Source organism: Brienomyrus brachyistius, chromosome 20 (genome assembly GCF_023856365.1).
Source record: "Brienomyrus brachyistius isolate T26 chromosome 20, BBRACH_0.4, whole genome shotgun sequence".
In the NCBI taxonomy this organism is placed as follows: Eukaryota; Metazoa; Chordata; class Actinopteri; order Osteoglossiformes; family Mormyridae; genus Brienomyrus; species Brienomyrus brachyistius.
This window is the reverse complement of record NC_064552.1, coordinates 3,092,350-3,106,699: the sequence shown is the minus strand read 5'-3', so window position 1 is coordinate 3,106,699 and position 14,350 is coordinate 3,092,350. Positions and strand designations below refer to the sequence as shown.

The 14,350-nt window shown below is 52.2% G+C and overlaps 1 protein-coding gene across 1 annotated transcript; it reads left to right on the top strand.

Annotated features, from left to right (window-relative positions):
- Positions 1 to 161: 161 nt before the first annotated feature.
- On the top strand, positions 162 to 14,085 carry bahcc1b (BAH domain and coiled-coil containing 1b). The gene is made up of 16 exons (XM_048988304.1): positions 162 to 394; positions 1,524 to 1,700; positions 1,782 to 1,952; positions 2,415 to 2,588; positions 2,696 to 2,991; positions 3,375 to 3,455; positions 4,080 to 4,233; positions 4,583 to 4,700; positions 5,103 to 5,178; positions 8,398 to 8,506; positions 8,599 to 8,715; positions 8,815 to 8,963; positions 9,409 to 9,470; positions 9,570 to 10,650; positions 11,053 to 11,289; positions 11,595 to 14,085. Exons 3-16 carry the CDS (start codon positions 1,835 to 1,837, stop codon positions 11,802 to 11,804), a joined length of 2,982 nt encoding a protein of 993 aa, XP_048844261.1. The 5' UTR covers positions 162 to 394; positions 1,524 to 1,700; positions 1,782 to 1,834; the 3' UTR covers positions 11,805 to 14,085.
- Positions 14,086 to 14,350: the final 265 nt, after the last annotated feature.

Here is a 14,350-nt window from a genome sequence, read left to right as displayed (position 1 = left end):
CAAATGGCGGCGCGGAGTGGCTCGAGCTGCACGCGGGGGCTGGCAGGCACAGCCTCCCCGCGGTATTTCAGGGTTTGCTGTTAGATCCCACGGCCCAGGGGGGGCGGGGGTAGGGGTGGGGTGGTGCTTTTCCATTCATCAAAGGATGAAGGGGGTGTTATTAGAAGGCACGGTGCGCTGACTCGCCCCTGCACTCGTCCCTCTGATCTCTCCTTTCTTCCTCTTCTCCCTGTCGTCCTCATTCTCTCCTAATGAATGCCCCTTTCTCACTGACTGGCAGCTCTCTGGGGCGGGGTTCGGCTCGGCCGGCGATGACACTCAGGGGGGCAGCGACTCACAGAGGAAGAGGACCAAGCTGTCCAGCCGTGCTTTCGCCCACCTGGGGGGGACACAGGTCAGTGGCTGGGGGAGTGGGGTTACACGTCTAATGAAGTGATTGCCATTTGGGCGCTTTGTATGCGGGTTGCAGCCAGTGGGAGAGGACTCTGGCAGACGGTGGAGGGGGGTGGCTGAATTAAATGACTGCTGGTTCGAGTCGCAGGAGGGCCCTGCTGGTTCTAATCAGACCAAGCGTCTTTCTGTCAGGCACTTTACACTGATCCTGCCCTATGCACAGATCCTGCACTGATCCTGCCCTAAACACTGATCCTGTCTTAAACACTGATCCTGCCCTATGCACTGATCCTACACTGATCCTGCCCTATGCACTGATCCTACCCTAAATACTGATCCTGCTCTATGTACTGATCCTGTCCTAAACACTGATCCTGCCCTATGCACTGATCCTACACTGATCCTGCCCTATGCACTGATCTAGCACTGATTCTGCACTAAACACTGACCCTGCCCTATGCACTGATGCTACACTGATCCTGCCCTATGCACTGATCCAGCACTGATCCTGCCCTATGCACTGATCCTACACTGATCCTGCCCTATGCACTGATCCAGCACTGATCCTGCCCTATGCACTGATCTAGCACTGATTCTGCACTAAACACTGACCCTGTCCTATGCACTGATCCTACACTGATCCTGCCCTATGCACTGATCCAGCACTGATCCTGCCCTATGCACTGATCCTACACTGATCCTGCCCTATGCACTGATCCAGCACTGATCCTGCCCTATGCACTGATCTAGCACTGATTCTGCACTAAACACTGACCCTGCCCTATGCACTGATCCTACACTGATCCTGCCCTATGCACTGATCCAGCACTGATCCTGCCCTATGCACTGATCCTACACTGATCCTGCCCTATGCACTGATCCAGCACTGATCCTGCCCTATGCACTGATCCAGCACTGATTCTGCACTAAACACTGACCCTGCCCTATGCACTGATCCAGCACTGATCCTGCCCTATGCACTGATCTAGCACTGATTATGCCCTAAACGATGATCCTGCCCAATTCACTGCTCCTGCCCTTCATATGTCTTTTTGGCAAGACACACAGTCCCTTAAAGGTGCTTCTTAAATGTGTCATTATGAAAAGCATTAGCTCTTCTTCCTCTTCAGATGAAGGAGGGGAGGTCGAGGCCTGGGATCCGGCGAGGGGTATTAAGCTCCAAACTTGCGCGCAAGGTGTCTCAGCTAACACGGAAGGCTCAGACCAAGCAGCACCCCCTCACAGGGGCCTCCAGCAGGGCCCCACAGCCAGCGAGGGCCAGTGATTCTGGGGCCAGAGTGACACAGGTGGGTGTGGATCATTCAAACGGGGAGATTCCATCATACAGAGCCACAGCAGGAAAGTGAACTCTTGCTACCCCCCAACAGCCAGCGCAGATGGGGGAGTGACTCAGGAGGGATGGAGGGGGGGTGATGCACAGATGAAGAGCCCCCTCCACCTGCAGGCCACTACCCGTTCAGGGAACGAGCGGCCGCACACACAGCAAATGGTGGAGGAGAAGGACACATCACCCACGGACAGCGAGTCCTCGGAGCAGGGTGAGTCCAGTGGGGTGCACAGTTTTCTCTGAGAATAACGGACCTTCTAGTAATGGGAGAGCACAGGAGAGGAGACCATTTTCCTGTCGGTAACATTCCAGAGCAACTGGAGTAACGTTTAAACGTAAACAATGGTTAATGTGGGCAAAGGTTGCCAAGGGGCGCGACCAGGTCACATCTCTCTTAGTGACCTGTTGATTGCCCTGACAGTTATCCTGTTGATTGCCCTGAAAGTTATCCTGTTTGTTTCCAGTGGGCTGATGACACCCGCCAATGACACTCAAGGGGCAGGGCTTTGGGGCGGAGAGCTTTAGAGGGGTGGAGCTTTGCGATGCAAAAGCTCAGCAGATGACCAGGCTGTAGTCGGGTCCAGCTTTGACACTCCATTCCACCACAAAGCCCAGGTCTGTCTGGCCTGAACTTAAGTTTCCTTTTATTTTGAAATCTTGTCCCCATCTGCAGATGAGGAAGACGAAAGCAGTTACGACAGTGAGGAAGGACAAAATGGCATCAAAGCTCCTTCGTCCAAGGAGCCTTCTCCATGTGCAGCCACCACTGGTCCCTCTCCTTCTTCAGTGGTGAAACTGGAGGCAAATCAAAAGGCCAAGAATAAGAAGGAAAGACAGGGAATGCTGGGTAAAAATGTGGCTGCCCTAATTACTGATTAGAGCGCATGAACAAACCTGTTATTCGTTGTTCCTTTGAGTGACAGACAGTCAAACTGTTATGACTGCGGCTTCCAGGCACACCGACCACGCGCGGCTCAGAGGGAGAGGTGAAAGTGAGGAAGAGAGCCCCCTGCAGGCCGGGTTCTGCCACTGCAGCAAAGAGACACCCTGAGCTCTCGCCGCAGGAGGGGTCAAAGCTGGCACGGGGCTCCCGGGCACCACCACACCAGCAGGAGGCATTGAAGTTGGGGATGGTGGCCAGGGCTGGGTCCTGCGGGCGGGGCAGCGGCTTTCGTGCCCTGGGTTTGGCCGGTGAAAGGTTGAAAAACACCACTTGCAGGACCGCCGGGCTGCAGACCTCTATGAGCAAGGTGAGCATGCCCTGGATGCTCGGGGAACTGCAGCATTTCATTTATCGTTTTCCAGCGTAATTGCAGCATGACAGCTCAGTCCCTCCTGGATTTTGAGGAAGGAATGAGGGCAAAAGGCCCTCATTACTCACAGGAAAAATTCTCACTGTCATTCATATAATGACGGGCTTGATTAGCATAGATGGAGAGGCTTGCTGGTGGAACCTCTGGTTAGTCAAGCTTATTTAAATGCTTTGTTTACCCTGATGGACAGTAAAGTGTGTAAGAGTGAAGTGTCTGCTGCAGAAACAGCAGAGACAGGGTGAACGGAGGTGGGAATGTGGAGATGCTCTGCCTTGTCAGGAAGTCGATCTCAGCATCGTTGTGCTCTCTGCCCGCTGCAGAGGAGGGGCGGCTGGCCGGGCCTGGGTGCGGCCCCTAAGGCAAAGGAGCGAGGCAGGGGCAGGCCACGTAGGAATAAGCAGGTGAGCAGGGAGTCCTTGGGGTGGATGGGGGGGGGGGGGGGGGGCGATGATTGAGGAGAGCTTGCGTTGCCTTCCTGGCTGTGCCGAACCTGTAGAGACTCATATAGGCAGATTACATAACACGGGTAATATGTCAAATGTAAACACTTGCAAATCATCCCAGATAAGATAAGGATGTTGGGGTGGCGGGGGTGGGGGGGGTGATGCATTGTTAAAGTGGAAGTAAGAGGCAGTAAGACGTTCCAAGCAGTAAATCAGGCGTGTCCGCCCAAGTCATCCTGAAAGTATGTGAGATAGACCATCTACGGCTGGCTTAGGGAGCAACACTGCTCTGCAGCAGCAGGAAACTGGGGCAGAACTGGGATCTCCACCCACACCAGTATCCCCCGGGGCGCAATAATCAAATGGACTTTTCTTCTATGGACCTCAGAGGACAATTCTGGAAATGAAGTACACAGGCAGATAGACTGTTTCACAAAGAGCTACTGGCTGCCTCAGAATCTGCCCGAAATGGCAAAGCTTCCCCAGGACTAGCCTGCTGCTGGGCACGCTCCATGAGGCGGGGGCCGGGGGAAGCTGCGCGGGTCACATGACTTTCACGTCTTCTCCTTTCCTCCTGCTCAGTCGAAGGGCCACGGTGTAAGCCGGCTTGCTGGAGAAACTGCAGCGGACGAGGGCTTCCAGATGAACGAGGACAGCAGCTTCTCGGATGGGGACGAGGATGAGGATGGTGGCGAAGGGGAAAACCCGCTGCCGTCACACAGAGCGCCCCCTGCAGGTAGGGTTCAAAATTATCTATGCACACATTCAGCCTACTTGGTTGCCTTCAGGTGCCCAGAGATAAGTATTCATGTGCCTTTAATACATTCCACACACACACACACACACACACACACACACACACACTATACCATAGTATTCTGACTAACAAATGGGATCGAGCCAAAGCATATTATAGGTAACATGTGTGTCCTTCCTGTGTCTTCATGTTAACCCTTGCAGTTTTGTGTTGGGGACACGAGGGCCCAGTACAGGTCTGGCAGTGTAGACTAGTGGGGGTTGCGTGTCTGCTGTGAGACCTCGGTCCTGCCGTGTTTGATAACACTGCGTGCCCCCCCTCCCCACAGCCCTCCCAAACTGTGTGCTGACCAAGGAGCTGCTGGTGGACGGCCTGAAGGTGCTCATCTCCAAGGAGGACGAGCTCCTCTACGCGGCGTACGTGCACACGCTGGAGGTGCCCGGCATGTAAGCTCCGCCTCCCCTCTATGACTCTGTCCGCCCTCCCTGCCTCTTATTGGTTGACTGGTCCCATATCCCCCTCCCCTGGGATCTGTGGGGCTCTGTGACCCAAACTGGAACAGATGACCTGAATTGAAGCTTAAAGGCGCTACGGAGACAGGGGGGGGGGTCCAGTTTCTGGGGCTACCTTTGGCTCACGCTTTAGTTGGGAATGGGGTGGTGTCAAAGCGGCACGTTAAACAGCTGACCCACCCCCCAGCACTGACCATTTCCCCGATTTCCCCACTTCAAAGCACGGGCCATGGACATCCCACCCAGCCCCTTCAGGAATAACCACAAGTGAAACGACCATAAAAATGGGGCCCCTCTCACCCTCCCCTCTCACTGCCCCCCCCTCTATTCCTTCAGCTACAGTGTTGTCATCGACGGGGAGCGGGGACACCGGCCCAGGATCTACTCCCTGGAGCAGCTGCTTCAGGAAGCTGTGAGTTATTCTCCCGCCTCCACATCCCGTCCGCCCCCCCCAACTCCAGCCCCACAGTCATCCTCCCCATACCATCGTAGCCCCCCTCTCCTAAACCCACAGCCTCCATAGACTCCCCCCAAAGGGAAGCATTGTCAGGAAGGGCCAGTGAGGGCGTGGGGGGGGGGGTGCGCGGACACAGCCCAATTCCCCAACAATCTGCTCAAGTCATTAAAGCCCGACCATCTGTGTCCGGCAGGGATGTGTGTGTTCTTTATTACTAGTGTTTTTAATCCCATTCCGGGTGACTGTAGGTAGAACAACTTACAAACATCTGCGGTAGATGATATGATTTTGTCCAGGGGGGGTGGGGTGGGCGGGGAGAGGGGGGCAGGATATTTTTGTTTTCATGGGAAAACCCCGATCTTGCCTCCCGTTGCCGTCAACACTCCTCCCCTTCCTGGGGCGTGCCTTGACCCCACATGGCCAGCAGATTGATCTCAATATGCCCCCCCCCCTCCACCTCCGGCAGTCACACGCATCCATGTTCAGCCCCAGCTAGCAGAGAGCAGCCAGTCGGGGGGGGGGATCTTGCTTGTTTTGTCTATGGGTTCTATCAGTCGTGATTGTTCCCAGTTGGTTTAGCTGCAGCGCCCGGGGGGGCTGGGGGCCTTTTTTTATGCAGCATACTTCTTCATTGAACTCCAGGTTATGCTAACATGCTTAGTTTGTCTAAGCCAATGGGGGAGACGGGGCTAATTACACGCCGTAAACCCACAATGCTTTGTCAGCCTTGCAATATATTACCTGAGCTGATATATATGACTTTTTGTCTCCCTTTGGTGAAAAACAAGGCAGTGTTCCTCAGAGGCAGTGTTCCTCAGAGGCAGCGTTCCTCAGAGGCAGTGTTCCTCAGAGGCAGTGTTCCTCAGAGGCAGTGTTCCTCAGAGGCAGCGTTCCTCAGAGGCAGTGTTCCTCAGAGGCAGCGTTCCTCAGAGGCAGCGTTGCACATTGTCGTGCTGCTGGACGGCGACCACATTCAGCACTGTGTCACTTCCAGCACGGCGAACTCTGACCCTCAGGGCTTGGGGGGGGGAATTATGGGAGTTTCTTGAGTTAGGGGGATGGGGCAAGGCGGGGGGGGTTCCGGAGGATCTATATCTAAAAAGGGGCAGGGAAGAAAAAAGAAAAAAATAAGACAAAAAAATGGTGAGCCGGAATGGCACGCGGCATTGTTGTTTCACAGCGACGGCACGGCAAACAGATACGAGCCGCGGCGCAGGCGGCGTGGGGCGGGTGCCAGTGGGATTACGCGGCACAGCTGTCTGCGGTCCTGCGATTAGTCTCTGTGCTGCCTGCCAAACCCCCTCCAACCACCCATTGTAGCGAATGGGCCACTCTCTCTGAGTAAACACGGCTTTGATGCACCCCCGTGCCACCAATCCCCCCAGTTCTCCGCCAGCACCACCCTTTGCCCAGCACACCCCAGTGGTGGGGAGCTGGCTGCCCCTTTTTGTGTGTGTGTGTGTGTGTGTGTGGGGGGGGGGGGGGGGGGGTCACGTTTTGGCATTGTTGCTGCCTGCGATCTGATCCGCCTTTATCTGTGCGAGTCAGCCAGTGCTTCCGGATGCGGCGGGTGTAATTAAAAGGGAAACGACGGAGCGAGAGATGGAGATAGAGGGAGAGAGAAGGAGACTCACAAAAGCCAAGAAATGACAGAGAGAGGCAGACAGAGACAGAGATATTCACACAGCCTAAGACATCCATGGCAAATAAAGGCTTTCGCTTTGACTTTTGAATGTTTCCCACCTCATTCACTCTTCCTTCACGGCTCCCTCCGTCTTTTGTGCTCTGCCTTTTTTTCCCTCCGGATTTCGTTTCTGTTTTTCCGGTTCTTGCTCTCAGAGACGAGCGGGCAGACACGCACTCACATGCCTGCCTATAGATACATACACAGTTATGACCATCGCCTTGTCTTGTCTTGAAATCCATTGACAGCCAGAGTGGAATTCCTGGTGTGTGAACATACGGGCCAATCAACCCCATTTTAGATCTGAAGCAGACTCATGCGTTCCTGTCCTGGGTCAGATCAAGGGCCCTTGGCAAAGTTTTACTTGGGAGCCCCCCTACAATAAAGCAGGTTTTTAGGAGCAATTGGCAACTACCTATTCTGCCTATAGCTAGAGCCATACATATATATATATATGTCATTTATATGTCATTTTGTTTTCATGACTTAGTGTAGGCTCCCTCATGCTGATTGGACTCCAGGCAGCTGGCTATTTTGCCTTATGCCTGGATCCGGCCCTGGATGTGACCTCACTCATGCGCTAACCTCACACAGCACAGAGAAACAATTGCCGAGTATCGTCAGGCTACTAACCTCTTTACTTTGGACGCCGCAGTGGTGGGGCAGGGGGCCTTTCCTAGTTTAGCTTGTGATTCTCTCCCTTTCAATGATCTAACCGCCTCCCAGGCTTCAGGAGTAATACCTGTATATACTGGCTAAGAGATTGAGCCCCCACGCCCCCCCCCCCCCCCCCAAGCAAACCTCTCTTCAGTCAATAGACCCTTTTCCACAGCAACTGTTTTTCAACACCAATTGTAAAGGCCTTCATTGAGCATGGGGAGTCAGGCCCGCCTGAAACCGCAAAGCTGGCCGGCCACTATTAAACAGTCGCCTCTGTTTCTTTTTTGTTCTCCATTTTGCTTTTCTTTGAACGGGTTACTCAGCACGTCTTGAATTACCAATCATGAATTCCAGCCCTTTCAAGGAGGGTCGAGGCTAGAGCCTCGGCCCAAGATTGAATATGACTTCCGCTCTGGTTACTGCATTCACGAAGCTAGATGTGGGTGTACGCTTGCAAGAGTCTGGGTCAGCGTTTGAGTACAAGCCGTCCCGTAACTTAAACGAGCCATCGTTTGAATACATCCTTCTTCTTCCGCTCTCCAGATCCGCATCAGCCTGAAAACAGAGGCTCGCTCTCTCCCTGTCTGGCTCCCTTGGTGTTAAACACAGCTGCGGTCATAACTCGGAATCAGATTCGGGATTCACTCCCAAGCAGCTACAGAGGAGGCTTTGTGTTGGTGCCCTCACATCCACATCATTTTGTGGTCATTCTTGCCTCATTTTCTAGGGTTTCCTCTGCTTCTTCTAACCCCTGGTTTCATCCTGTTGACTCTTTTTGTAAGCGATTTCTAGCACTGGGACTGATAAGTACCCATCTCCGTCTCTGTCAGGTGCTGGAGGTGCGCCCAGAAGCAGGGGCCAGACCGATGACCGGGACGCGGGTGTGCGCGTACTGGAGCGAGCGCTCACGGTGCTTGTACCCAGGATACGTGCAACAAGGTGAGGGAGACAGGAAAGTGTATGCTTGGGTGCTTGTGAGGCTTTGACCTCATGTCCACCCTCATGCATGGTTTTGAATGATTCAATTGCAGGGGGTCCTGGGGAGGAACAAAAGGAAGGCAGCGTCATGGTGGAGTTTGACGACGGGGATAGAGGGTGGATCTCCCTGTCTAATGTCCGCTTCCTTCCGCCTGATTACCAGATCCACTGTAAGTTGGTCAATACCAATTGGGTGAAAAACCAAAGAAAGACAATGTTCTGATTCAATCCCCCCCCCCCCTCACTCAAAGACTTTCCTGTGCGTTCAGGTGCAGAGCCACCCCCTGCACTCCTGGCCTCACAAAGTCGGCGAGGTCGCCGGAGCATGGTCCTGGGGAGGAATACAGCGGCCGATATCTCCTCTGACCAACTGGACAACGCGGTGGCTGCAAGCGCGACAGGACATGAAGAACCCCAGTAAGACCAAGCCAGGTAATCAGACCTGCACCACGCTTCATATGAAGAAATGCCTCCGTCAGCGCATTCATTTGAATAGCTTAGCAGGGATATTTATCCAAGGAGATTTACCAAGTTTATCTCTTTGTACGGCTTCATATCTTGCTGAAGATCAAGCTGTTTGTTCTTCAAATATGCTACAGAAAGAGGCCCTCTTTGGCCTTGACTACTTTGCTATCTACTGTCCCTGTCAAAATCACTGATGGAACCTACTAGGTTCTCGGTTGTTCCACTTCTCGTGATGGCTGGAGGACAGACCTGTAGCAATTCGGCAAACAAGGCTGCAGGAATGTAATGCTGCATCTCGCTTATTCATCATGGAGGTTCCTACGGCCGTTGGGCTGCAGTGTCAGTTTCCTGCAACTGAAATGGATATGTGGTTCATTTCTGTCTCCCCTTCCCTCTAGGCAAACCAAAAAGTGTCAACTCAGGAACAAGAGTCCCACATCGGACAGTGTGAAAGACAGCAGTACCCCCCTTCTCACCTGGCCGGCGATCGCTGTCCCTAGAAAAAAGCCCTCCCACAACTTCTTCCAGTTCAACGGCACCCCTAGGAAAACAACTAAAGGGAAGGATATGTTTCCCCTCCTCATGGGCTCGACTTCAACCCCAGCCAAAGGCATCTTCAGAAGCACCTTGAGGTGGATTCCTTCAGCAGCATTGCTAATGGCTGCTCCTCCTTTGGAAGCCAGTCAGCCATTGTGCCTCTTGGCCCTAAGAACACTGCCTGCAGTCGGAGCAGGAAACCAGGAGAAGTCAGCACTCTTCGGAGTAAAAAGGCTGGTTCAGAATTCCTGGTGAAGCTGGATCATGAGGGTGTGACGTCACCCAAAACCAAAAACAGCAAAGCCTTACTGTTGCTTGGCTCCTCATATCAGGGTAGCAGGATGGACAAGGGATTTGGGACTAAAGGTTTAGGGGACGTGTCTTCGCCGATGGGACACTCACACCCAGTGCTACTCGTCAAGGACAACAAGAAGGGTGGAAGTGTCCGTGCCGAGCTGCCGAAGAAGGGGGCCTCTCACCTGCGGAAGCCATCTCCTGCCCTAGCCATGGGCAATTACTCAGACTTTGCCATAAACTGCCTCACTGACTGCCATGGTTTCTACTCTGACATGGACGAGGAGGACGAGGAAGAAGATGAGGAGGGCAGAGCAGAGCTGGCTGCAGCCTCAGGCGGCCTGAGGACAGCGGGACGCTTCCTCTCTCGCCTCTCTGTGTCTTCCTCCTCTTCTGGGTCCTCTAGCTCCTCCAGCTCTGGCTCCATGTCCAGCTCAAGCCTCTGCTCCTCTGACAACGATTCATCCTATAGCTCAGAGGACGACGAAGGCTCTACACTGCTACTGCAGGGCTGCCTCTCGTCTCACCGTGCCCTGCTGCCGTCCACGGAGCCTCCATCGCAGCGGACCTTTGTGGCAAAGGCCATGGCCATTAGCAGTTCCAAGGGAGGAGCGGTCAACAGCAACAGTGCTCACAACAGGTTGGTCAGGAGGAAAGAGTGCATCAGCTCTCCCTCCTCACTCTTACCATCCAAAAGCTCAAAGGAGCTTCCCAGGAGAGACAAGCTACCGGCAACTAATAGTCCACCCAAGATGGCCTCCTTCCTTCCAGCACGGCAATTATGGCGGTGGTCTGGCAACCCAACCCAGGTGAGATGACTTTACTGCTATTTTCAACATGATACTGCAAATCTTGTAATAAGTGGAGACAGAATAAGGCTCAAGATGACACAATTGCTGTAAGGTGGTTTTATACTTATGTTTACATGGTGAACTGCTCCCACACAAAAATGCTGGTTTCTAGTATATAGGAGTAAATTTGTGTGTTATGTTGGGGAGGCTATATCTGCTGGCAGTTGGTATGCTGTAAACCAACTCAAGCACTGATGGTGTAACTTGGTTAGCACAAACTAACCAAGATCAACGTATTCAGTACGGTTCTGCATACAATCATATAATAGGGCCCAGGGGTTGAGCATGTTAATAAGCGAAGGACTTGCTGGAGGCTGTCAAGAATAAGCATGAGATTTCTGGCTGCTTCTGTGTCCACAGAGGAGGGGCATGAAGGGCAAAGCGCGCAAGCTCTTCTACAAGGCCATCGTGCGCGGCCGCGACATGGTGCGGGTGGGCGACTGCGCCGTGTTCCTGTCCGCCGGCCGGCCCAACCTGCCGTACATTGGCCGCATCGAGAGCTTCTGGGAGTCCTGGACCAGCAGCATGGTGGTGAAGGTCAAGTGGTTCTACCACCCAGAGGAGACCAAGTTGGGTAAAAGGCACAGGGATGGCAAGGTAGGGTTCCCTCTTACACTGCTGCAAACAGGTTTGGCTTTTAGGTTTTTCAAAGCAAGGATGTTCTTGGATGTTTTATCTCCGCGTTGCTTGTATAAAGTCAATATTTGCATACAACCTGCCTGAAAGTCATCCTTGAAGACTAGAGTATCCTTGTCCCTTGTTTACAGTCGTGTGTCAACATTTTCCTAATACTGAAACCAAGGGCTGGTATTTTAACAATAGCTGGGAGACTCAAAGCACGTGTTTTATTTAACTATAGTAGCCTCGGGCATTAATCTTGTGTTCCTTTCAATCTCTCCCAGCATGCTTTGTACCAGTCCTCCCATGAGGATGAGAATGACGTGCAGACCATCTCCCACAAGTGCCAAGTGGTCAGCCGCGAGGAGTACGAGCAGCTAAGTCGCGGCCGGAAGCTGACCCCCGACAGTCAGGACCTCTACTACCTGGCTGGAAGCTACGATCCCACCAGCGGCCAGCTGGTCACTGCCGAGGGGGTGCCTATTCTGTGTTAGCAGCCCCCGATACTGCTCTCCTGGTGGCACTACTGAAAGACCTCAGTCAGAAATGATGGTCGACGAGCTGTGATTTTTTTTTGCCTGACAGGGGACACTGTGAAGGGCAGGGGCTGTGACCGCAGACATGCAACTGCCCCCCTCTGTCCGAACTTCACCCTCTGCTTCCGCTACCCGCTGCTGGCACAGCGATGGGGGCCGGTAGGCCGCCCGGGAAGTGAACCATGGACCAGCTGAGGGACGCCCCATGGTAGAGTATGACGGCACTGCAGAAGATGAGGAAGTGAGGGAAAAGCCCACCCTGTGTCGCTCCTCTGGAGTGCCATCCCGTGTCCCAGGGGCCACCGCATCCAGGTTGACACCGGTACAGAGTGGAGTAGCATCAAACAGGGAACCGATTCTGGTCCAAAGCTTGCCGGAGACCCTGAGAACCCTCTGTCATGAGCTGTTAACTACTGGAGCACGATGAAAAGGAACCTCTGCAGACTAAATCGAGACAACAAAAGACACAAATGGAGCCTGTAAACGGAGGTCTTCTTTGACGACTCGGCGGTGCGGGTCTGTAGGTGCCCAGAACAACGGAAGGCACGGGTTAAGATGTGGTCCGAACTGGCCGGCTTCGGACCACGGGGGTGCACTGGAATTGTACAACTGGCACGAAGAGACAGGCCTTGCAGGAGAGCAGCCTTCAGTCGTGTACAGGATACTGTCTAAACCACAATTTGAGTATTTAAAACACCTAGGCATCTCAAGTAGTCATTAAAATAAGTATCCAAATTTCGTCTACTTAAGAATAACTGTCTGAGTAAGCCATACAAATCAGTACCTCTTGCCTATTCAAATTCAGGTGTAAAACTGTACAGATCAATGACTCTTTTCCACATTTTTTATACACATATCTCTGCAAAGAGAGACACTCGCCCCTCCTTTGATGTTTTTCGATTGCGCCTTTTATTTTTGTAATGGTGGAGTGTATCGACTTAAGACCGTCCTGGTGAAGATGAGCAGTCAGTGGCAGAGGAAGCCAGCCCTGCCTGTGCCCGGCTGAATCGAGACGGAGCGCGGCTTGGAGGGCTGGTGGCAGTTTGGAATGACGACACGGGCATATTCCCCCGGGAAGAGGCTCCGATTAGGAGCGAAGGAGCAGGAGATTGCCTGCCAGCCTGCTATTCGTCCGCCTCATTACATTTCCTGTTCATTTGTCTTTTTCTTTTCTTTTTTTTTTAAACCTGGCAACTATTTATTTTATTTTATTTTTTTTTCAAATCGCTATGCTACTATGAGGAGCAAAAAAACTAAGAGACAGCTGCCTTGCCTGTACAAGAAGACAAAGACAAGGAAAATGCAAATCCTGAAACTTCACGAGGACACATTACAAGCGCCAGTGACCGACAAACGAAGCGGCCGGCGATCGTTCGCTGACGAGATGCCGAAAGACGGTCTCTATTGTTACTTGCCGAGCCTCATAAATGAGGACTAAGAGGGCCAGCCTGGTCTCTGTGGGTGTGCGTGATTTTTCTCTGGTTTTGAAGGTCACTTTGAAACGTCAACACTTTTTTCTGGCTTTAGAAACCAAAGGGCCTCTAAGGTTTTCATTAAATTATGATAAATTAAGTATATAAAAAAATCCAATCAGAGTGTTGTATTTTTGTTAAATCCGGGAGCCTGCAATCAGATTGACGGACCTGATTTATTTATGACTAATTGACAATGTTGATTCTTACTTGTATCGCGGGAGTGCTCTCCCGCGTAAGCGTTACATACCCGTAACGTCCCTGTTACGTTGCAGCAACGTTGAGAGAACCCAGCGCGCGTGCGTGTGTCTGCGTGTGTGTCTGTGTGTGTTTTGCTGTTTTCTCGTCGCAATTGGACCTGCGACCCTGGCACTTGTAGGCCCATTACGGCCTCCTCTGTGTAACTGTGAAGGACAATCAGACTAGCAGTGATGTGGCGCATTTTTCAAGGGGGCATAATCAGACACATCATGTATTTGGGTGTTTTTTTGTCTTTTTGCCAAAACCATTTTGTCATTCTTTTTGTTGCTGTCATTTAATATGCAAACCTGTAATAAGTTAAATAAGTGTGTGAATGAGTACATGTGGGGGAGGGGGAATTATTGTACATTTTTTTTGTATGTTAGTGTTGGTGTTACGAACATTGCAAACCAAATAGCTTTAAAGAGAAATCAGGGCCTAACATTAAATGTCGCTTACCTTTTTAACTGCGGTATGACCTAAATGGTTGATGTCCTAAAATAAAACAAATATGTATTTTACGCAAACTTACACTGGATTCATTTCTGTTTGATAGCATCAGCACCGTGCCTTTAGGAGAGTCTGTGATTCGTCCCCCCCCCCCCCTCCCACCACCACCACAGGAAGTGACATCATTGTGCAGCCTGATTTTTTTAACCCCCACAGAGAATTACTTTACTGGTTTAGCAAATTTTGTAATTTGAGTTTTGTTGACGTTATTGGATTAGTCATTGCGGTCGGTGTTCCCTCTTGATTGTTGTGGTTATTTTCGACCCTTGCTGTGCACTGTAA

What these genes read in the sequence shown, in the direction of transcription:
- bahcc1b (XM_048988304.1), top strand. Translation starts at nt 1,835, where the DNA reads ATGAAGAGCCCCCTCCACCTGCAGGCCACTACCCGTTCAGGGAACGAG. An exon ending in CCCAGGATACGTGCAACAAG is followed by an intron (nt 8,507 to 8,598) that starts GTGAGGGAGACA and finishes ATTCAATTGCAG; the next exon opens with GGGGTCCTGGGGAGGAACAA. An exon ending in CAGGACATGAAGAACCCCAG is followed by an intron (nt 8,964 to 9,408) that starts TAAGACCAAGCC and finishes CCTTCCCTCTAG; the next exon opens with GCAAACCAAAAAGTGTCAAC.